Below are 23,836 nucleotides of genomic sequence, written 5' to 3' on the forward strand. Positions count from 1 at the left end.
CTCCAAACACAGAATGGGCAACACATCTGCAAGATGTGCAGCTGGAAGCCAAGGGGAAGGACAGGCCTCCAGCCAGTCAGGAGAGGGACCAGGGAGAGGGAGGGAGTGGGGTAAGGGACTTGTCAACTGGGGGTGGAGGCCCACAGAGGGGCACTAAGAGGAGAGACAGGAAAGATGGGCCTGAGAAAGGAAAAAGGTCCCACAAGGTGAGAAGCCACAGGCCTGGGCACATGTTCCTCATCCCAGGACACAGTCTGTCCTCATAACATGTGTTAGTCTGTGTCCAACAAGAGGAATCCAAAGTAACTGTCTGGGCGGGGGCTGTGGCTCAGTGGCAGAGCGCTTGCCTTGCACATGGGAGGCACTGGGTTTGATCCTCAGCACCAAATAAAATTAAAAAAATAAAGATGTATACTTTTATATAAATACATGTATATAAAATAACTGTCCATGTGCCTCTTAAAATCACTTTGGAACACGCCTATAATCCCAGCGGCTTGGGAGGCTGAGGCAAGAGGATCACAAGTTCAAAGCCAGACTCATGAACTTAGCAAGGCCCTGTCTGACCATCTTCCTGGGCAAAGTACCCCCGTGGAAACACTAGCTCAATAGGCCACTGTACCTGAAACTTCAGAGCACCCAATTAAGATCACGTCTGTCTGCTCTTCTCTGGCTTCCCTGGGGCAACTACAGGGTCAGGGAACCACCACGGCTAAAATTAACCCCCAAGCTCTTTTGAAGACGCACCTGAGGATACTGTTATGTCAGCTGAACATGCACAACAGAGCCAGATTTTATTCTTTTGCTACTCACAATAAAACAATCTCTTCCAATATCAGTATCAGAGAAGGTTGAGTCTCCACAATTGTCACTGAGCGTTGGGATTCAATATTTATCCAACTAGCAATTGTTTTTGAAGAATGTTTAGAAGAACAAGGGGGAATTTTATAGCTATAATTTTCTTTGAATTTTGTTACAATTGTTAGAACAAAGCAAGAGTCATCTTTCCACTTGAGAGAAGAGGAATCTGAAAGAGAGGCCATGTAAGTCACCTATGATCTCTAGTTATTGAGTGACAGAGCTGGGATTCAAGGCCAGGCAAAAGAAATCAGAATGCACTACAGATCTAGGGAGCCTGGATGGGTGCTAATATAGAGGTAAAATAGCCATTGGTATATTTTAAGCACCTGATAAAGGTTAGGTATATGACAACATTGTGATATATGTATTACACATATAGCTCATTTAAATCTCACCATACCTATATAGTAGGAATTACTATTTTCTTTTTTTTTAAAGATATTTTTTAGTTGTTGATGGATCTTTATTTTTTTTTAAATATTTGGATATGGTGCTGAGAATCGAACCCAGTGCCTCATGCATGCTAGGCAAACACTTTACCACTGAGCCACTATTACCCCAGTGGCCACTTTACCCCAGCCCCACTATTTTCTCTTGATAGCTGAAAATACCAAGAGTCAGGAAGTTGAATGGCTTTGTTAAGGTAACAGTCAGTAAGTGGCAGAGCTGTCCTGTGAAATCCCATCTTTTACTCTTCTGTTAACCCCAAGATTTTCAGGAACTGGCCCCAGAGAGACAAGTTGCATCCAGATACCAGCAGCTAACTCAGGTCAGGTCTCACCTTGTGCAAGGAGTATCCAGACTCAAAGATGATAGGCGGCAGCAGGAGGAGGAAAAACATATTAGGTCGGAACATTTCTTCTTCCTAAAAATATAAAAAGAGATTTGTATAACCAAGAAATCCTTCTTCTCCCAGGGTCTGGCAGAGGGGAGATGTCTGAGGTTCGAGTGTACTCCCTGATACTAAAACCAAGCTGAAGGAGAGACTGAAAGTAAATTAGTCATCTGCATTCTCAAATGTAGGACAAGCAATTGTAAAGGGTGACCAGCAAAAGAAACAGCACAATGAACTGCTACCAAACACTTACTGGTGTGCTAAGCTTACTCCTTGGAAGGAAGGAAAATTAATTTTAATATACACAATTTAAATTCAGATAGAAAGCTTTCAAAATCGAGTGCACAAACTGGGACCTTGGGAACAGGGCGTCGGTGGGCCTGAGAAGCCCGCTCGGGAGGGCCAGCCTGCAATGTGGCGGCAGCTCGGCCTCCTCCCACCACAAGCACCTGCTCTTTTCCTGCGTCACACTGGGTGCCTGGGAGGTGGCTGTGACACAAGCCCCTTGCCAGGCTTCCAGACTTGAATATGAAGTGCTATGGCTCCAGGATCCGTGTCTGCTGGGAGATGAGGTCGTAAGAATTCCATCTCTGCATTAATCTGCCTAATTTTATTGGGATTTGGGGAAAAACAATAAACCCCAAATGGCTGCATGCAGTCCCCAGGCTACTCAATACTGCAAAGCCAGCCTCCCTCCCTCTGAATGTTTCCATGTCACAATCCTGACAGTCTGATTTCTTGTCAAAATCCTAACTCAAAAGAATGACTAACTGTATTCTTACAAATGTAGCTGCTATCATAAAGACTAAAATAACATTCAAAAAGGCTCAAAATAGAAGCAAATGAGGACTCTGAAATGCCCTACTGAGTCTGAAAATAACCCCTCTGCAGCGTGGCGACTCCTCGGGACACACACAAAAGAAACGGGCTGAGCGCTGCCTTCCTGGTGGCCGCTAGGATCTGCGCAGTCAGGCCCTGGCAGCTCCTTCTGGAGGTTCAAAACCTAGACCCCGGGACAAAGGGGTGCCTTCAGGGAGCCCACACATCCCCTGCCCGCCCCCCCCCCCGCGGCCCCCAGGCTGCTCTCAGTGGGAAACAGGCTGGGGTAAGGACGGGCCAGAGGTAAGGGGAGAACTGAGAAGGGTTCCCGCCCTGAGGGAGGGCCCAAGTGCAGCCAAACTGCAGAAGCCAGGAGAGGACAGACACAGAAGGCCACAGGAAGACAGAGGCAGAGACAGAGCTCACAGCCACAAGCCATGGGGTGCCTGGGGCCCCAGAAGGATTCCCCCCCCCCAGCCTTTCCAGCAGCTTGGGGCCCCAGACTGTGAGGGACAAACCTGTAGCTCAAGCCACCCCTGTGGTGGGGAATGGGGACACGAACACCCCTCCTCAGACGGCCAGGCTCCTTCCACAATTTCTCCCTGAAAATGGTCTGAGGTGGTTTCGGGTGCCATCGAGCAATGGTGTCAAATCCACTCCCCACGGACAGAAGTCAGCCCCTTGCCATTCTTTTCCAACCTCAAAAGTTTGGCCCCAACGTTTGGCATCGCCATGGCGGCAATCTCACTCCACTGGGCTGCCCCCTGGACAGAGGGAGCAGGCCTGAGCCCAGGCGTCAGCAGGCACCTGTCCTGCGTCACTTTTACCCCATTTATTTACAAAACTGCACTAGGGGCTGGGGTGCAGTTCAGCCACAGAGGACAGGCTTCGCTGGAGTGAGGCCCTGGGTTGCATCCCCAGCACCAAACCAAACCAAAAACCCACCTAATGTTAGTTTGCTTCCTTCCAAATAAATGCGAAAGGAGCTGGGGGTGATAAGGAGCTCCGGGTGGCTCTCTCCTAGCAGGCAGGAGGCCCTGGGTTCCATCCCCGCACTGCAGTAAAATAAGTTGGATACAGTGTATCACCACCAGAGCAGCAGAATTAAAGGTGGAAAGAACCGGACTCCACCCCCAGAGGAAGGGGTAACAGAAGTGAGGGTTATTCAGCCATAGAAAGGAATGAATTTCTGAGAGATGCAAGCACATGAATGCACCCTGGACGCACCATGTTAACGAAAATAAGCCAGATACGGAAGGGCAGATGTTGCATGACCACATGAATACAGGGCACACAGGCCAGGCTACAGGGAGGGGGACAGAGCTGTGGCTTCGAGAAGACAGTTTTTGTTTGGAATGATGAAAAAGTTCTCAAAATACATAGGGGGATGGGCATACAACACTGTGAATGTATTTAATGTCACAGAATTATCTGCTAAAAAATGGCTAAAATATAAATTTTATGCATGTTGTACCATAAAACATTTTTGAAAACTGCCAAAAATATACATAAATTAAAAAGTAAGCTGATATTAACAAAAATATCGGCCAAGGGTGTAGCTCAGTGATAGAGAATTTGCCCAGCATACATGAGGCTCTGGATTTTAAAAAAAGGAAAATATTAAGCATGTGATAATACAGGCAGAAAGCAGCAGATTCAGCAGGACAGCTTACAAACAGGACTCTGTGGAAGGAACCATCAGGCTCCTTCACTGTTCTTCTCGCACACTGCTCCCTGTGCATCCGGTTTCCAGAAGGCTGTCCGGCTTCCAACTCAGCTCTCCACAGATGCCGGCTCCTCCAGGACGCCGCCCCACCTGTCCAGCCTAGAACCTTCCCACACACTTTCTACTCAATAAGGATGCTCAAGTTTAAGTTGAAATTCAAGTTTCAGCTGGTCCTTGTACTTCAAATGATGCTTATACCCTAATAACCACCTGTAAACACGAGGGGATGTACATCAGCGAACTGAGGAACCAGGAATAGTGGAGAGAATACTGAATATACAGGGCTCAGGGTCTGTACCAAGACTCAGTTCAGCCACTTCCTCTCTAGCCCTGCCAACGCTGGCCATGACCCAACCTCCTTCATGTGTAAGGAGGTGGCAATGATAATGACTGGTCGACCTGGCTGGTCAAGCGGCTGTTACAAGGACCACAGGAGCTGAAGTGTATCAAGTGCTCTAAGCTCCACAGTGCTGGACAAGTACCCTTCATCACCTCATCACCCCCAGCTGGCAGAGTGCGAGCAGAACGCTCCCTGTTCAGGCGTAACGCTGAGTAGTCTTCCCCATGAAGTCAGTCAGTGTAGGATTATCAAAAGGCAAGTAACAACAAACTGACAGCCAGACAGTGCGAGATTTATGCATTTTCTAAAAATTCAGGTATAAAGGAATCAACCTGAATCTTACAAAAAAATGAATAGGGAGCTGGGACTGAAGCTCACTGGTAGAGCACTATCCAGCACAAGACCCTGGATTTGGTCCCCATGCCAAAAAAAAAAAAAAAAAAAAAAAAGTTCATGGAACAATATAAATAACTTCAGTGACAATCCAGTTAATAAGAAAACTAGAATAAGCATTAATGATACTAAAAACAACCAGAAACTGTGATCATATTACAAAAAGAACAGTTAGGCAAACTTACCTTCCAATTTGCCAGTTTTTTAAACTCTATAATTTTTATAACTGCTCCCATGAGGATACCTAGAAGAGAGAAAGTGAAGTTTAACATAAATTTAAATTTAGACAGGAGAAAGACTACTCAGGCTTATAATTCTAGAGAAACTGAATATTATTCATTGTGTCTCTAAATGGTTTTCATGGAGCTCAGCAAGTTTTATATCTGAAAAAATAAGAATAAAAAATTGGCTGGCCATGGTGGCGCACACCTGTGATTCCAGTGACTCAGGAGGCTGAGATAGGAGGATCACAAGTTCAAGGCCAGTCCAGGCAACTTGGTGATATTGTGCCTCAAAATAAAAAATAAAAAGGGCTGGGGATATATAACTCAGTGGTAAAGCACCCCTGGGTTTAACCCCCACAAGCGCCCCGAAACATACATGCACACAAAAGAGAGGAAATTAGTCTATCATTATGTGAGTCACTCGAGTTTCTCACTTGCATCGCAGATAAACTAAGAAGTCTACAGGAATCTGGGGGAAGAAATTTTTGCACAAGGTACTCTGCCTGGCATGGAAGATGCAATACCTGTCATTCTTCTACATACACCCACTCTATTTTTCCTTTTTTGTTGCTGTTTTTCGTTTTTAGAAGCACAGAGATTTACTCAGGGAAGCTGAGACACATTCAAGAGAGAATGTAGGCCATCTCAAGAGTGAGAATGTGGGCTGGGGCTGTGGCTCAGTGGTAGAGCGCTCACCTAGGATGCATGAGGCACTGGGTTCCATCTTCAGCACCTCATAAATATAAAATAAAGATATTGTGTCCATCTAAAACTAAAAAAAATAAATATTAAAAAAAAAGAGTGAGAAGCTGCCCATATGCCCATTTTCAAGGTAAAAATGGCGAAACCTTGTAAGACAAGTTTGTCCCAGCATTAAAAAAACAAAAACAAAAACAAAACCCCAAGATCACTTTCTCACAGACTCAGATGGCAGCTCTATGTTGACTATTTAGAGATGAACTCAAAGGCTGAAAATAACCCAAAGTAAAAAGTTCTGTGAAATTCCTGGAAGAAAAGAGATCATCTAAGTACAGCGTGTTTCTATAAAACTGACAGGCTCCTTAATCTCTCCTAAAGCACCTACCAAAAATAATCCTCAAACATGCACCTTGGGTTCATGTTTTTATTGCTGGATTACTCACTAGATAAACAATTCTTAACCCCACTGCTCCATCTGAATCATCACAGGAGCCTTGTGTAAAACAAAAGAAGTCCAAGCTCACGCCTATGCGAGAAGCCTGGGTTCCGTCCCCAGTCCCAGGGGGAAAAAGATATTTAGGCAGAACTCCAGGCCTCACCCCCACACTCTGGTGAGGGTGACACTAGGAAGGTCTGCAGACCATGGCCCTGGTGGCACTCTGAGGAAGACACAGAGGAAGGAGCTTCCCCAGCACTAACAGAAGGCTAAGCAGGGACACCTCACTGGGTGGGGGGACAATACCAGAACACAGACATTTATCAAGAAAAGGATCCTTATTGGCTGCAATGGCACACACCTACAATGCCAGCTTCTCAGGAGGCTGAGGCAGGAGGATGGCAAGTTTGAGGCTAGACAGGGTCAGACCCTGTGTCAAAATAAAAACAAAAAAGCTGGGAATGTAAACTCAGTGGCAGAGCACCGCTGGGTTAACTCTCCACTACCCAAAAAAAGAAAGGAAAAAAAAAAAAAAAGAACCTAAAGTTGGGCACAGTGCTCACACTGTTATTTGGGAGATTGAGGCAGGTGAATCCTAAGTTTGAGGCCAGCCTCAGCAACTTAGTGAGACCTGTTTCAAAATAATACATAGGAAAGATCGTGGGGCTGGGCGCGGTGGCGCACGGCTGTGATCCCAGTGGCTTAGGAGGCTGAGACAATAGAATTGTCTCGGCAACTGTGAGGCACTAAGCAACTCAGTGAGACCCTGTGTCTAAACAAAATACAAAAAAGGGCTGGAGATCTGGCTCAGGGGTTGAGTGTCCCTGAGTTCAATCTCCAGCACCAAAACCAGAAAAGGCTGTGGGGGGAGCTCGGTGTTAAAGCACCCTGGGAACAAGCCCCAGCACCAAAGCCCAAACCAAACCAAACCAAACGAACAAGACAAAGAAAAGGACCCTCCCTGGCATAACAGCGTGTGCCCTCATGTGCACGTGTGGGGGGTGAAGACGGGGGGTAGGTTCATTTTAATTTCAGAAACTTCTACACTATTTGAGTTGCTATGCAGTAGAAGACTAATGATAGGGGGTGGGGACGCTGACCAGTGGCAGAGCGCTTACAGAGCACGTGTGAGGCCCGGGGCCACCCTCAGCACAGAACACAGCTCTAAAGGGAGTCAGTGACACAGCAGCCGGCACATCCCCGCCAGAGTGGCCAGCCAGCAGCCCAGAGCTCTTTCTTCTTATGTTTTCAAGCAGTAAACCATTTATTTCCGGGTGTTTTAAAACAGGTCAGTATGACTACCACATAAAACGTTATAAGCAGTCCCCTCTGATCATATCCCACCCCAGCTTAGTTCATCTTCTAATGCAAGATAAAGCCATCTCGGTAAGTCTTGGGGACTGTAACACCACCCCCTGTGCTCTCTTAGACATATGCCTATATACATCTATGCATGTGTGTGTGTGTGTGTGTGTGTGTATTTAAAGGACTGAGGATGTAGTTCAGTGGTAGAGCCCTTGCTTACCATGCAAGTCTTGAATTCAATCCCCAGTACCACACCCCCCGCCAAAAAAAAGAGAAACAGACAGACAGACAGAAGTGCTATAGAGCTCCAGGAGACCAGAAATTGCAGAGAATGATGGTAGAAGAACTTACATTGTCTATATTTAAGCACACAGAACCCATACATTCATGTACAGAAACAGCACAGCTGAGTACACTGATATAAAATGTATGGTACTGTATCATGTTGCTACTTGGATCATCACATATAGAGCCACTTCATTCCTTTTAACTGCTCTATGGAGTAGCATAAAAATGTCATAGTATAAATAGATATTCTATATTTGGCCACACATAAATGGCCAAAAAACACGTGTCAAGATGCTCAACATCATAAGTCACACCCACGAGGATGGCTATACTGAATCAGTAAAAAATAACAACATTGGCAAGATTAGAGGCTCTGAAACCCTCACATATGAATGATGGAAACAGAAAACTGCTAGGGAAGAGAGTTTGGCAATTCCTCAAAAAATTAAGTAGAGCTACCAAATGACCCAGCCATTCCCCCTAAGAGAAATGAAAATATGTTCATATAAAACCTCATACATGGAGGACTGGGGTTGGGGCTCTGCCGTAGAGCGCTCGCCTCGCACGTGCAAGACCTTGGGTTTGAGCCTCAGCATCACATAAAAATAAGTGAAATAAAGGTATTGTGTTAAAAAGTAAATATTAAAAAAAAAAAAAAAGCTCGTACATGGATATTCACGACCGAATTATCTTAATATTCAGAAGGTGGGAAACCCCCACATCCATCCACTAATAAAAGGACAGACAGAAAGTGGTATGTCCACAAAAGGGAATGTCACTCAGCGGCAGAAGGGAAGGGCGTACTGACAGGCGCTTCGGTAGGGAGGGATCTTGAAGATGTAAGTGAAAGAAGTCAGAAACCAAAGGCCTCACGTCTTACTGTTGCATTTACAAGAAATATCCAGAACAGGCAATAGAAATCCTTGCCTGGGCCTGGGGAGGAGGGTTTTGGGGATGATAGCTAAAGGGTACATGGAGCTCTTTCTTGGGGTGATAAAAATGTTCTAAAACTGACTGTGGAGATGATTGCACAACTCAATGAATATACTAAAAACTACGGAACTGTACTTTAAACCAGGCAAATTGTGTTATATGAATGTATCTCAATAAAGCTGCTGCAGGTGTGGGGGCTGTGTCTCAGAGGTAGAGTGCTTACCTAGCATGAGCAAGGCCCTGAGCTTGACAGTTTGTTGACAAGTATTGAAGGAAAAAAATCACAGATTATATAACTGCACTGACATGAAATGTCCAAACAGGGCCTGGTGGCACATGCCCATAACCTCAGCAACACAGGAAGCTCAGGCAAGATCCCATGTTCCAGGCCAGCCCCAGTAACTTAGTGAGACCCTCAGCAACTTAGATGTAGCTCAGTGATAAAGTGCCCTGGATTCAATCCCCAGTAACAAAGGTGGTAAAAAAATAAAACAAGGGAAAAGTCCAGTACAGGTCAGTTCATGGAGCCAGAGGGCAGATTAGTGGTTTCTAGGGACTGTAAGAAGGGGATGTAGGCATGGGGTTTCTTTTTGGGGTGATGAAAATGTTCTAGAATAGAGGGGATAGCTGCAAAACCCTGTGAATATACTGAAAAGCACTGGATTGTACATTTTGAAGTGACAAAGTTTACGTACAACATGTGAATAGTACTTCATTTGTCTCCAACTGCTGCCGTCAACGAGGGTGCTGCAACGAACATTCCTGAAACCATGAGCCCCAAACAAGCTTTTCCTTCCCTACAATTGTTCTGGCCACTTTGTCTGAAAGAGTGTCCCTAAGGCAGATCCCAAGACTAAGAAGGGCTAGATTATAAAACACAAGCACTTTTATCTCTGAAACTGTTGCCAAATTATCCTCCAAAGTGGCTATGCCAACTTACCCTCTGCATGAGAGACTCCACGTCTTCACCAGGGTGGATACGAATAACCAGCAGACACTGACATTTCTGCCAACGTGATGGGTAAGAATTATACTTCAATGTTTTAATTTGTATTGCATTCAGCAATGATTCCTGATGACCACGGAAGCTGAACATGGTTCCAGATTTCATTTTTAAAGCTAGTATTTTTCTGCTCTACTGAAATTTCAACTTTTTTTTCCCCTTCTAGGTGCATGCCAAATTTTAATAACAATTAATGCTTTCCTAGGTGCACACAAAGCAGTTCCACCTGAGAAGTCACTCTACTGCCTGTGCCTGTGTCTATATTATTGCCTATGAGGGGCTGGGAAACTTTACAAAATATAATGTAAATATATTTTGTGAGTATATTTTATGAATAACAATAGCTGATCACCAGAGAAATCCTTGAGATTGATCCCAGGACTAAATTACAGTGCAGTATTAAGTCGGCAGACTTCTACTTTATGTCTTGAGGCTGAGGTTCAAAGTTAACTCAACCTAGTCTACAGAGAGAATATACCCTGATACAGTTTTATATATTCCTATCAGTAAGTATAATTTAAGCATGCATGGCTACAGATTTTTATTACTTTATGCAAGTGCTACTGTACTAATTGTTTCCAATGTTTGTTGCTGTTGTTTTTTGAGAGGGGTCTCGATGTGTTGCCCACGTTGGCTTCAAACTCCTGGACTCAAGGGAACTTCCTGAGCACTGGAACTACAGGTGCACGCCATCATGCCTGGCTTCTATTTGTTTCTGTAGTACTGGGGACTGGTCCCAGGGGCATTCTGCCTCCAAGTTACATTCCCAGTACTTTTTTTTTCCCCTTACATCTTAGTTTGAGGCACAGTCTCACTAAGTTGCTGAGGCTGGCCTGGAACTTGTGATCCTCCTGCCTCAGCCTCCCAAGTTGCAAGGATTACAGGTTGGTTGTTATGCGATGGGGTCTTGTTATGTTGTCCAGGTCCGTCTCCAACTCTGGGCTCAGTGACGCTCCTACCTCAACCTCCCGAGTTGCTGGGACTACAGCAACATAGCCACTGAGCCCGATTCTCTAATATATTTTAAAATATATGCACACAAAACCAGAAATTATAAAAGAGTGAGATTAAAAATAAACAGAAACCCAAGTTCTCACATTTTCTTTTTGGCTCTTCATGCCCACATCTCATCAGGACAGCATAGACTCATTCAAAGCACAGAAGCAGCTAATGGCTATTTGTTGAGCTCCTTCTCCCAGGATCTGTCACTTTAAATTAGTTTTAATCCTCAAGAGATGCTGTAGGGAGCAAAGCTCAGAGTTTAAGTAGCTCATCTGAAGGCTCAGGGACAGCAAGCCTTGCCAGTCTGCTGGCTCCAAGTATATTCTACCTCCACAAGATGCGAAGACAGGCAGACTGGCTGCCGCCCATCCACATGGCCACTATGAACTGCATGGCCACTAAGAACTGCGACACCGACTGTCTTCCCCAGAGTGCACTGCTGAGCTACGATTACCACTGTAAAACATGAGTATCCCTGGTCATGAAGGCCACGGAAAAAATACTGAAAATGCATTAATAATCAGGTTGCCAAACAGTATGCACAGCACGGTCCTAGTTCTTAAAATATACACACATCTATTTATTTGCTCTGTGCTAAAAATACACAAGCACACCCACATCCACACTGTGCAGGGGCCATGCTTAGATGTAAAGCCCATTTTAGCTCATTCTCACAACTAGACTACAAGGGAATAAAGCCATATAACAAAAAATCATAACAATTTGTTACAGCTTGGATGTGAGGTGTCTCCCCAAAACTCATGTGCGATAGGGCAAGAGGGTTCAGAGGAGAAATGATTGGGTCGTGAGAGCCTTAACCCAATCAAAGGATTAATCTCCTGATGGGATTAACTGAGTGGTGATGGGAGGCAGGTGCAGTGTGGCTGGAGGAGGCGAGGCCTGTGGGGAGCGGGTGGCTTTGGGGTCTATATTTGTATTTGGCAAGTGGAGTCTCTCTCTGCTTTCTGATCACAGCGAGCTGCTTCCCTCCGCCACACTCTCCCACCCTGATGGTCAGCCTCACCTTGAGCCCGGGAATAGAGCCAGCTGCCCATGGACTGAGACCTCCGAAACTATGAGCCCCACACAAGCTTTTCCTTCCCTACAATTGTTCTGTCCTATCTTTTAGTCACAGCAATAAAAAAGCTGACTAAAACAATAATATTAATATTAATTATTTTTATTTGATTATTTGGTACAAAACAAAAAAGGTACAAAGGAGTATATAAAGGTACACAGTGAAGACATGAGTCTCCCTCCCTCCTCCACTCCCTTTTCTTCTTTCCACTGTTAAGGTTTCTTGATAATCCTACATTTTTTCTTAGTGTCTACACATTTATAGTCTCATTTCATGCATGAACATGTCAAGTTTTTAAGACAAATGATAGTTAATATTCACATTCTTATCTACTTATTTATTTGGCTGTATTAGTCACTGAGCTCCATCCCAGTCCCACCCCCCTTTTGTTGAGACAGGCTCTCGCTGAGTTGCCCAGACTGTCCTCAACCTGGCGATCCTCCTGTCTCAGCCTCGAAGGTAGATGAGATTACAAGCGTGCACCACCAGCCTGGCTCACTGACTTTTAACCTTAACCCGTACCTTGGCAACAACTCCACAGCAGCACATCCGGGCCCTTCCCCAGGGCACTGCACCTTCCCAGCTGTGGGGAGTGGTGACTGCTAAGTGCTCCCACCTGTACCTTGCAGAACACTGCCCCTAGCTGTGGGCAGGCCCCACGTGTGAGTTGCACGTGCCCCACCTAGTTAGTAGCCAGTGACCACCTGGTGGGGTACAGAAGCCTGGACCTCTTGCTTTAAAGAGGGACAACCGTGGCTGTGCTCCTGCCCCTGCCCCTCCCCACTCAGGCTAGTCACCTGAAGCCACGTCTGTTTGACTCTCCCTCCTCACAGAATTATTCCTGAGGGAAGCCCTCTTACAAAATACCTGTCCCCAGCCACGTCTCAGACTTTGCTTAGAGAGCTGGTACCACATGGAATGGTCGCAGGAAGCCCACTTGTGGATCCTGGAGTTGGGTGTCACTCGGCAACTTAGTGCAACAAGGACCCTGTCACTGGTGGTAGGTGGGCTGACACCCCTCACGTGGGTGGCAGTGCAGGTGCTAAGACTCACACCTGTGTTGGCTGGGTCAGGGACTGTGGAGGGAGATACCCGGGTCCTGCAGTCTCCTGGCGTGGGAGAGATTCCAGGGGATTTTGTGGTTGGTGCTGAATTTCTTATGCTTTAAAAAGAGGAAATGACCGGGCCAGGAAGCAAGGGTTTCCTGGTAGCCCTGGAGAGGCTCATCTCCTACCTGGAGGGCTTAGAGAGCCGGACAGGGCCGGACAGGGCGGAGGACTTGAGCAGAAGAGCATGCAGCTTCCAAGGAAGCTGACTCAACCAGGCAAGTCTGCATTTCTCCCCTCAGGGGGGAAAGGTGGGCTCTGGGCCTTGGGGCAGGGTGCTTGGGGAGAGACACCAAGCACCTGTAACCAGGACCCATGGTTCCCATGGACCCTCTCAGCCTGCCCACAGAGCCCCGTCTCCCTGTGGGAATAAAGGCACCGGAGGCTGTCTCAAGACTACAGACGCCCCAAATGAGGCAAGTTCCTTACAGGACAAGGAAAAGCCAGGCACAGTGGCGCACGCCTGTAATCCCAGCAGCTTGGGAGGTTGAGGCAGGAGGATCAAGAGTTCAAAGACAGCCTCAGCAAAAGCAAGGTGGTAAGCAACTCAGCAAGACCCTGTCCCTAAATAAAATATGAAAAAGGGCTGGGATGTGGCTCAGTGGCTGAGTGCCCCCGAGTTCATTCCCCAGTACCAAAAAAAAAAAAAAAAAGACAAGGAAAAGCCCTCACGTGACCCTCAGCCTAGCCAGTCAAACTTCAGCAGTACGGGGCCTGCCACGGTGGGGGGGATTAGATACCAAAGGACCTAGGTAGGAGACCCCATTAACATGCACCAGCCCAGGAAGATCAAAGATGAGGGGAGCAATGTAAAGCAGGGTACAGGAGAGCCTGTTAATCTGGCGCCCCGATATGATGCAGCACTACAGCAAGAGCTCCAGAAGGCGGCCCCCTGGTGCAGGAGGCCCCAGAATGTGGAAGTGATGGTTCAGATGAAAGAAGGCATAGGTGCCAGAGAAGTCTGAAAGGTTCAGAGAGACTGACATGCCAGAAGGGACTCACTGCAGATGGTAAACCCACGCGGTGACTGTGCTCCTCAGGACAAGCAGCCAGGATTGCACTGGTAAAAGGGGCACCTATGTCACTGAAAACCCCAGGGGCCCAGTTAACAAAATGAGGTGTGGGCTGGGTGCACTAGTGCAAACCTGAAATCCCAGTGACTCTAGAGGCTCAGGCTGGAGGATCACAAGTTTAAGGTCAGCCTCAGCAACCTGGTGAGACTCTGACTCAAATTAAAAAACAAAATGGGGGCTGGACTATAGCCAACTATATATCTCAGTTGGTAGAGTGCTTGCCTTGCATGCACAAGACCCTGGGTTCAGTCCCCAGCAACACACACACGGCTAGGGATGTGGCTCAGTGCTAAGGCAGGTGGCGATTCAATCCCCACCTGTCTCACCTGCCCACCAAAAAACAGGTGCTGTTATGGCACTGGGACAATGGAATTCTGGAATTGCAGAGGCAAAATGACAATACTTAGCAAGCCAAGGCAAGACTCCCAGCAAGGGCAACTCGCAGGGACCTGTGGAAACCCTGGCTTAACATGTCCCATCAGAAGGGATCAAGAAAGGAAAGTAGAGTTCATGTCAAAATGGAAAATCACAATCCATTTCCCAATCCCAGACCCGAGCCAGTTCCGAGACCTAGAACCCAGACTGAAGGAAAAGGCAGACCATGAGGAAGGACCCAAGACACCACAGCAGGTGCAAAGGGTGACAATTGTCCACCCGCACAGAGGAGCCCAGCAGCTGTGCAGACACAAAGCTAGAAACCCGGAGGGGCAACATTCAGGGCTCCCACGGCTGCTAGAAATGGGAGCCAGGCCGACACTGATACCAGGTGGCACCGTGGCTCCCCCAGGGGCAGGAGCAGATGATGAGGTAGGAAGCGTAGGCTGGTGCAACCCACCCAGTGCCGGCCTCCCTGCCAACTCAGCTACTTGGCAGTTGTCTCCCAATTCCAGGGGTGTCCAAACAGCTGGCAGACTCTCACATTAGTGATCGTTTGGTACTGGGGACTGAACCCAGGGTGCTCTGCCACTGAGCTACATTCTCAGCCCTTTTTACTTTGAGATAGGGTCTTATTAAGTTGCTGAGACTGACCTTGAACTTGAATCCTTTTGCCTCAGCCTCTCCAATGGCTGAAATTATAGGCATGCACTACCATGCCCCGCTCACAGTAGTTTTGTGTTTTTGGTTTTTTTAAAATATTTTTTAGTTGTCAATGGACATTTATTTTATTTATTTATATGCAGTGCTGAGAATCAACCCCAGGGCCTCACAATGCCAGGCAAGCGCTAGCATGAGCCACAGCCACAGCTCCTCACATTAGTTCTTGACCAACCAAGTAAAGGCTACTGTAGCAGGAAAGGTCAAGAGAAGTGCCTAGCCCGGGTCCCTAACAACTCTGCCCAAACAATACAGCACCCCAAGGAGAAGGGCAGAGATCACTGCCACCTTGAAATACTTAACACAAAAGTGGTCCCTTTAGTCAACCAGTGTGGCCCCTGCAAAAACTGGCAGATGCAGCAGATCAATGCAAACTGCAGCAGCTGTGCTGTGGGGCCCTGAAAAGAACCCGGAGGGTAAACCTCAAGCCTGTGGTGTTGGCTCTTGACCTGCAAAATGTGTCCTCCTTCACTCCCAACAGGAAGAAGCATCAGAGACGGCCTCAATTCCCAAAGGACAGAGGAGAGGATGCACTCATGGTCTTGCTCCAGGATTAGGCTAGTGCCTGCTTTCTGTCATTAAGGTAGTTTGAAAGGCGCTGGACTACACGGACGTTCCACAGAGTGACGTGCTGGCCTGCTACACCAACAACATCCTGCTAATCTATGGGATGAGAATGAAGTAGATGCCTTCAGAGGACAGAAAGGGCCAGGCCTGCCCATTAGAGGGTTTAGGGCTCAGGGGTATGGGGCATGCCGTGACATTCCTTCTAAGTAAAGGACAAGAGGTTGTACCTTCTTTTTCCTAGCACTAAGAAAGGCACACGGGGCCTGGGGCCTCTTCTGGATTTAAGGTAACTCCCCAAACCTGAGGAAGCCACGTTCCACTTCCTGGGTGTTTGGAAGGCTGACGGTGCCCAGTGAGCCCAGAAGAAAGGGCCTGGCAGTAGGTCCCGATGCTGTTCAGGCAGTCCTGCCACTCTGGCCACGTGATCTGGCAGACCCTGTGGTCCTGAAGGTATGAGTGGGAGGAAGGGACGCCATGTGGCATCCTGGGCAAGCTCCAGGGGAAGGTGGCTGAGCACAGATCTCTAGGGTTCTGGAGCAAGGTCATGCTATTTGCAGTAGGGAATTATTTGCAATTCAAAAAGTTGTACCCGGCATGAGGCCTGGCAGAGACAGAGCACCTGAGCAGGGACACAAGTGACCATATGGTCAGAAATGTCCTTCATAAGCTGAGTTGTCAGACCTACCAAGTTACAAGCTAGCTGGGCACAGCAGTAATCCAATCGGAAGATAAGGTGTTACATTAGAGATCAGCCCTCTGCAGGTCTAGAGGACAGTGTGCTATGTGGACAGGTGGCCCATTCCACCATGTCACTTTCCACTGTTACATTGACACCCTTCTTTGCCTCCTACATACAGTGTCACTGGCAAATTCTTACAACCTCAAGCTTGGTGCAGGATGATCCAGTCAGCCCAACCAGCTTAGTGTGTACAGAGAACATGTGACAGTAGCCATGATGGCTGAGCTGGAAGGTGGACATGGGTCTAGGACAGGAGCTCCCTCCCATCAAGGCTGATCCCACTACGGCCACACTGCATGGAGCCTGGGCAGCCACGGAGACTGACGCTAATCACCTGATACAGCAGCCTCCCGTGAGAGGACCAGCTGGCGGCATGTGGCGACCTGATACATCAGACCCCTCTCACCCTGGGAAGGGCAGCAACTCGTCCTGACTGGCGCTGACACACAGTAGCCAGTATGTCTTTCAACTAGCCCACAAATGTCCGACCCACCAGTGTGGGGACCCACACAACGAGTCAAGCTAAGGGACTGACTTTATGGCAACCACCCAGAAGCTGCCAGTCGCCAAAGTGGCAAAATGACCTCCTACAGACAGAACTGAGACAAGACTGGATGTCCCATTCCATGAGGATTGGAGCCAGGATGCACTATATTCCTTAAAGGCTATCATGGGTGGTATGTCCCCAACGGTAAGCACTGATACAGTAAGCAATGGGTAGAAGTGGCCACACGCAACATCACTGCCAGTGACCCCCTTGGGAGTGGATTCCTACTGAGGCCATTTCTCACCCTGGAAGGCTAGGCTTAGTGGATCAAGAGATCCTGGCTTCCAGAGGGGGACATTCCTAGGGTTCACCCATTGAAGAGTCACAATGCTGCCTTCCTCGTCACTCTGGACTCCCTGTGCCAAGAGACCAGAAGGCCTATTAGTGGAGGACACGCTGGCAAGGATCATGAGGGGCAGATCTGCTGCTACACAGGATTACCTATGTGACACTTTAAAATCCACTGCAAAGGATTTTCCAAAAAACAGTTTACATACTTGGGGCCCTTATAAAATGCTTTTTAAGTTGGGTGTGGTTGGCACACCTGTAATGCTACTGACTCAGAGGACTCAGCCAGGAGGATTCAAAGTTGGAGGCCAGCCTGGGCAACTCCTCAAGACCCTGTCCCAAAGGGCTGGGATGCAGCTCAGTGGTAGAGTGCCGCTGGGTTGAATCCCCAGTACTGGAAAAATAAGATGCTGAAGCATGTTTTGTAGCTATAATTATAGAATCAAGTTATAATGGACTAATTTTGAAAACCCATCTGTGATTCTACTACCTACTTGCAAGTAGACATCCGAGATACCCTTAAAGGCAGTCCTTGCAGGGAGATGGGAATCAACACCTCAGGTTAGTCTGTTTGTGGGGGTGAAAGGCTGTTTGTATGGTTTTTAAAGTAGCTCACTTTTTTTTAGAGAACTGTAATCCTTTCCAATCTTCAGATGAGAATATTAATGTGGTAAAAGAAAAAACAGGCTGGGCACAGTGGCACGGGCCTATAATTCCAGCAACTCAGGAGACTGAGGAAGGAGGATCACGAGTTTAAAGCCTCAGCAACTTAAGGAGGCCCTAAGCAATGCAGCGAGACCCTGTCTCTAAATAAAATATAAAAAGGACTGGGGGTGTGGCTCAGCGGTTCTATCCCTGGTACTGAAAACAAAAAAGATCCCTTATATGGCAAGTGTCAGAAGACAATCCTTTAAAGACCTGCTTCCTCCCTTTTTTAAAGTGTAGGAAAAAAAGTATGACCTCACTATCTTGGCAAGTATAAAACACAATGCATAGATGATAAAAGGCCAAGCATGAAAGATGACCATAAAACTAGACGAGTTTTAAAATAAGACTCTAGGCAAAAACATGAAGTTGGCACCTGCAGAGCACGCCCTAAGCTAAGGCCGCGACACGGCAATGGGGCATCACAGGGATAAACTGTCACTTCTAATTCATGATGTCAGAAACGCTGAGGCTCCAAGACCATGCTGACAACCCCCTCTTCTGGCATTATGAAAGCCTGGAAAAACCTTCCAGTCTAACATGGTTGTCTTGTCAATCTGACAACTGTTTAGGCCTTGGCCACTGAGATAGCTACCTGAATACCAACAGATGAATCCCTGTGTCTCCAGTAAAAATCAGCAGGCAGTTACCCAGGGGACAACATAAGCTTCATCAACATTACTTAGAATAATAGTTTTAAAAAGTAACAAAAGCTGTTACGGTCACATTTAGGATTCTCCTCTGATAAGTTCTTTTTTCTTTTTTTTTCTTTGTGTGTGGTGCTAGGGATTGAACCCAGGGCCTTGTGTATGCGAGGCAAGCATTCTACCAACTGAGCTATATCTCCAACCCTCTAAAAAGTTTGTTAAAAGAACTTAAGTACAAATAAGAATATAATTGCTGAGCATGGTGGTGCATACCTATCCTCCCAGAGGCTCGGAAAGTTGAGACAGGAGGATAGTGAGTTCAAAGCCAGCCTCAGCAATGGCAAGGTGCTAAGCAACTCAGTAAGACCCCATCTCTAAAAAATAAAAATACAAAAAAGGGCTGGGGATGTGCCTGCCCCTGAGTTCAATTCCCAGTACAAAAAAAAAAAAAAATTTATATACAAACACACACACACACACATACATACACACACAGGTATATAAAATTACTATATCTGCTTTCCAGAATTACCTTTAGTAAACAATTCAAACTGAGCAATTTATTTTTTCCTTGCATTTTCTACTCAAAACCTCATTGGCAAAAAGAACATTATTCTTAAAGCTGGGCTGGGACTATAGCTCGGTGGTATAATGTTTGCTTGGTATTCATGAAGCCCAGGTTTGAATCCCCAATACCACAAAAACAAATATATATTAAGCTGGGCATGATGGTGCATGCCTATAATCCCAGTTACTTAGGAGGCTGAGGCAGAAGCATCACTCAGCAACTTAACATGTGCATGTCTGAAATACTAGCAACTCAGGAGTCTGAGGTAGGATCACAAGTTCAAAGCCAGCCTCAGCAACTTGGCAAAACCCTGTCTTAAAACATAAAAAGGGCTGGAGACGTGACTCAATGGTTAACCTCATTGAAGTTCAATTCCTGGTACCAGATAAAAAACCCACTTAGGGCTATAGCTCAGTAGCAGTGTGCCTTCCTAGACGCATGAGGCCCAGTGTTAAAAATTCATGTGTCACAATTTACATATGTGTGTGTATATGTAAAACACACCACAGGGCTGGGGTTGTGGCTCAGTGGTAACGCCTTGCCTAGCATGTGTGAGGCACTGGGTTCAATTCTCAGTACCACATATAAATAAAGTCCATTGACAACTAAAAAAATATTTAAAAAATAAGTAAAACACATCCCAAACGTGGTTAAGAAGGAATGTGGGCGAGGCTAGGGAGATAGCTTGGTTGGTAGAGTGCTTGCCTTTCGCCTTGCATGCACAAGGCCCTGGGTTTGAGCCCCAGCACCACACACAAAAGGATTGGTGGGGGGCGGGGGCTGGGGCTCCGAGGTGGAGCGCTCACCCTCATGTGCAAGGTGCTTTGTTTGATCCTCAGCACCATAAGCATAAAGATATTATGTCCAACTACAACTAAAAAAATATTTTTTAAAAAAGGAATGAGAGGGCTGGGGATGTGGCTCAAGCGGTAGCGCGCTCGCCTAGCATGCGTGCGGCCCGGGTTCGATCCTCAGCACCACATACCAACAAAGATGTTGTGTCCGCCGAGAACTAAGAAAAAATAAATAAATGTTAAAATTCTCTCTCTCTCTGTCCCCCCCCCTCACTCTCTCTAAAAAAAAAAAATAAATAAAAAATAAAAAAAAATAAAAAAGGAATGAGAGAGGCACTTTTATGTCCTATTTACTCAACAATCAAATGCAATTCATAAAACTGGTTCATCAAAATGTTTTTTTGAACTATCACTAATGTTCAGGCTAAACCTTGGCATTTGAAAAAGTCAAATTTCCAGCACTCTAACCCCATTCTGATCTTTTTTCACTCTAAAATAAAGAAAAATTGTGTTATACACAACGGAGCATAATACAATTATTTCACTTCTAATCCTTGGCCCAAAAAAAGTAGTACATTGGTACTAAAAGGCCCACAAAAGTAAGCACGTGAACTAAACTAATATGTAGAAATATAAAAAAGGAAAAAAATACAAAATGACTCTGAACTCAGAGAATTATCTAACACATGTATAAGTCCACCATGGCTTGGAAAAGAAGGAACCATGATAAAAATACTCAGAGCTTTCAAACAGGATTGTTTTTTAAAGTACAGTTGTTTATGAAAAGGAAAAAATTTAAAAGCCAAGACTATAGAACTTCACAAAGGACAGAAAGTATCCTAAAAACTTTGAACAAAGGTCAAGGAAATCTCTTTAGAACTTTATACTGATACTGTTTTTATAAAGAATAAAAAAAAAATGCCTAAACTCATTTGAAAATATAAAAAAGTAGCTGGGCACAGTGGCCCACACCTGTAATTCCACATACTCAGGAGGCTGAGGCAGCAGGATCTGAAGTTCAAGGTCAGCCTGGGAAAATTAGCAAGATTGTCTCAAAATGAAAAAAGTTTTTAAAAAAGGACTGGGGAGGGCTAAGGTCATAGCTCAGTGGCAGAGCGCGTGCCTAGCATGTGTGAGGCACTGCGTTCAATCCTTAGCACCACATATAAATAAATAAAATAAAGGCATTCTGTCCATCTACAACCAAAAAAAAAAAAAAAGGTATGGGGATATAGCTGAGTTATAGAGAGCCCCGTGTTCAATCCCCAGTGCTTCAAACAGCAGCAGCAACACAACAGGTGAAAAAGCTTCAGAGTGTATCTGGTCCTTCTCTATGACATTTCTTAGGAACTCAGAATCCTTAGCCATAACACAAAAGGCTCTAGGTGACTGCAGATTATTTGTAACTGCTGGTTGGAAGAAGCAGGCTAGCAAGACTTATCCCCGGAAGAATGAAGGCGGCTCTCCAGCACCTCTGGATGCTTTTCCAGTACAAAGGGCCTTCCTGAAAGCGGTCTCAATGGTTCATTATGATTTGCTCCATGAAGCAACGTTTTCCTTTAACATCCTTGGCTTTATGAAATAAGAACTATTTTCATAGCTTCGTCAGCATTTCCAAATTCTAACAAAATGTCCTCCAAAGTAATAAAGTTACTTTTCTTTTTTTCTTTTCCCTCGTGCATGGTGGGCAAGTGCTCTACCATCGAGCAACATCCCCAGCCCACTGTCCTTTCAAATACTACTCTTTCTGGACCCTGGCACTCTTTTCCCGGACACTCTCTTAGCTTTCCAATCACCTGAGTTGGCAAAGAAGTATTGAAAGCAACCCTTACTTTCCATCACCAATCTCAAGCTCCACACCAGCTCGACAGGCTGTAATTATTTCTGCAGCATCAATGTAGAGTTGAACGTTGCAGATGGTTTATCTTCAGGTGACCCCAGCACCACTGTACCCCAATTCTGAGGTGGCCACGTGGCATTCATCCATCTGCTGCCAGAGGGAAGAGGAGGCCACCTTTTCTACTTCAATTGCTGCTGTAAGGCTTACCACACAGCCTGCCTGAGGGCAGCCAAACAAAACAGAAGGCAGGAGGAATGGAGGACCAGTCCAGAGAGTGGGATCCAGGTCAGTGGGAAGGGAAAGCCAGTGCCACCTGTAGCTTTCTAGTTACATAAGCCAACAGGTGCACCGCTCCACGCCCACCAATCTGTCTTCTCTAAATCAAATTAAGTTTGTTCATCAAATGGAAGAGTTCTATATTAAGATGCTTTTAGCCAGGTGCAGTGACTCATGCCTGTAATCCCAGTGACTTAGGAAGTTGAAGCAAGAGGATTGCAAATTTGAGGCCAACCTGGTCCTGCACTCCTTAGGGAGTCACTGCACTCCTTAGGGAGACCAGGTCTCAAAAAATAAAAAGGGCTTGGTATGCAGCTCAGTGTTACAGCATCTCTGGTTCAATGCCCAGTACCAAAAAATAAATAAATAAAATAAAGATGCTTTCAGCTGCAAGTAAAAATAAATAAATAAACGAGGCTTAAACAACAGGTATTTATTCTCTCATGTAACAGACATCACTGAGATAAGCAGCTTCAGGGCTATTGGTTAAAAATGTGATCAATCTTCTCTGGGTATGGTGGGACACACCTAAAATCCCAGAGACTCCAGAGACTCGGGCAGGAGGACCACAGGTGCCAGTCCAGCCTTAGCAACTTAATAAGGTCCTGTCTTAAAATAATTAAAAGGGCTGGGTGGGCTGGGGTTGTGGCTCAGGGGTAGAGCACTTGCCTAGTACACGTGAGGCCCTGGGTTCAATCCTCAGCACCATATAAAAATAAATAAATAAAGATATTGAGTCCAACTAAAAAACTATAAAATAAATATTAAAAAAAAGAGGGGGGGGATGTAGCTCAGTAGTAGAGGTACACTGAACCCTGGGTTTAATCTCCAATACAAAAAAAAAAAAAAAATCTGGGCTTCCCATCTCTCTCCCCTTCTGGCTTTTGTCTTTGAGGCACAGTTTTCACAGTGGTTTCAAATGGCTACCAGTGCTCCAGGCATCATATCCCCAATCCACAGTATCAGAGGGAAGAGTGGGAAATTTCACTTGTTTCTATTGGGGAAGGGCACTTTCCAAGACCACCCACCCCAGTGTACTTCCTGTTACTGTCACTGGCCAGAAGGGAGCGTCACACTACCCCGCTGGCTCCACCATAGGCAAGGAAGGGTGGAGTCACCATGATGGCAAAGACAAAGCATGACTTGGACGGCCCCCTCCTCCTGGAGCATACACTGTGGAGGACACCTGATCAAATGTAGGGTTCTATTTCCAAGGAAGAAGAGGGAAACGACTCCTAGGTAGGCAATCGAAAATGTCTGCTCTAGGTCCTAACATAAGCAGTGGTGTTTGGTGAGACAGTGAAGAACACAACTTTCCAAATCAAATTATGAGAATTATCATTTTAATTTTTATGTACATCCAACCTAAATAAACACCATCCATAATTTTTATTCTTAAGAAACTATGAATTAATCACAAAGCCATAAATTCCTTGATGTGGTTTTTTAAGCCTTTGCTGAATGCGGCAGAATAATGGGTATTACCTATGGAGGTTATTTTCAATGTGCCTAATAGCAGGAAAGGAATGTTAATGAGTTAGCCTCCCATGCTCAGCCAAGGCTGTTAGAACCTGCCAGGATATACAGCCAAAGAACCTGCGGGTTAAGCTCAGGTTATAGCTCAGTGGCAGAGCTTTTGCCTAGTGTGG

General features: G+C 46.0%; 1 protein-coding gene across 9 annotated transcripts in view; it reads right to left on the reverse strand.

Annotated features, from left to right (window-relative positions):
• Nucleotides 1-23,836, reverse strand: part of Slc9a8 (solute carrier family 9 member A8) — a 76,058-nt gene that overhangs the window by 41,069 nt on the left and 11,153 nt on the right. For 4 of the 9 annotated variants that reach the window (XM_005325220.5, XM_040275886.2, XM_078051951.1 and 1 more), the window contains exons 4-5: nt 5,160-5,218; nt 1,643-1,726 (exon numbers count right to left, since the gene is read on the reverse strand). In XM_005325220.5, the coding sequence (XP_005325277.1) occupies nt 1,643-1,726; nt 5,160-5,218 (143 nt within the window). Of the gene's footprint in view, nt 1-1,642; nt 1,727-3,033; nt 3,410-3,460; nt 3,958-4,188; nt 4,958-5,159; nt 5,219-5,894; nt 5,971-9,799; nt 9,824-23,836 lie in introns of those variants that run through there. The other 5 variants (XM_078051947.1, XM_078051949.1, XM_078051950.1 and 2 more) reach the window with 5 other exon arrangements.

The sequence above is a fragment of the Ictidomys tridecemlineatus genome, chromosome 5 (assembly GCF_052094955.1).
Source record: "Ictidomys tridecemlineatus isolate mIctTri1 chromosome 5, mIctTri1.hap1, whole genome shotgun sequence".
Classification (NCBI taxonomy): domain Eukaryota; kingdom Metazoa; phylum Chordata; class Mammalia; order Rodentia; family Sciuridae; genus Ictidomys; species Ictidomys tridecemlineatus.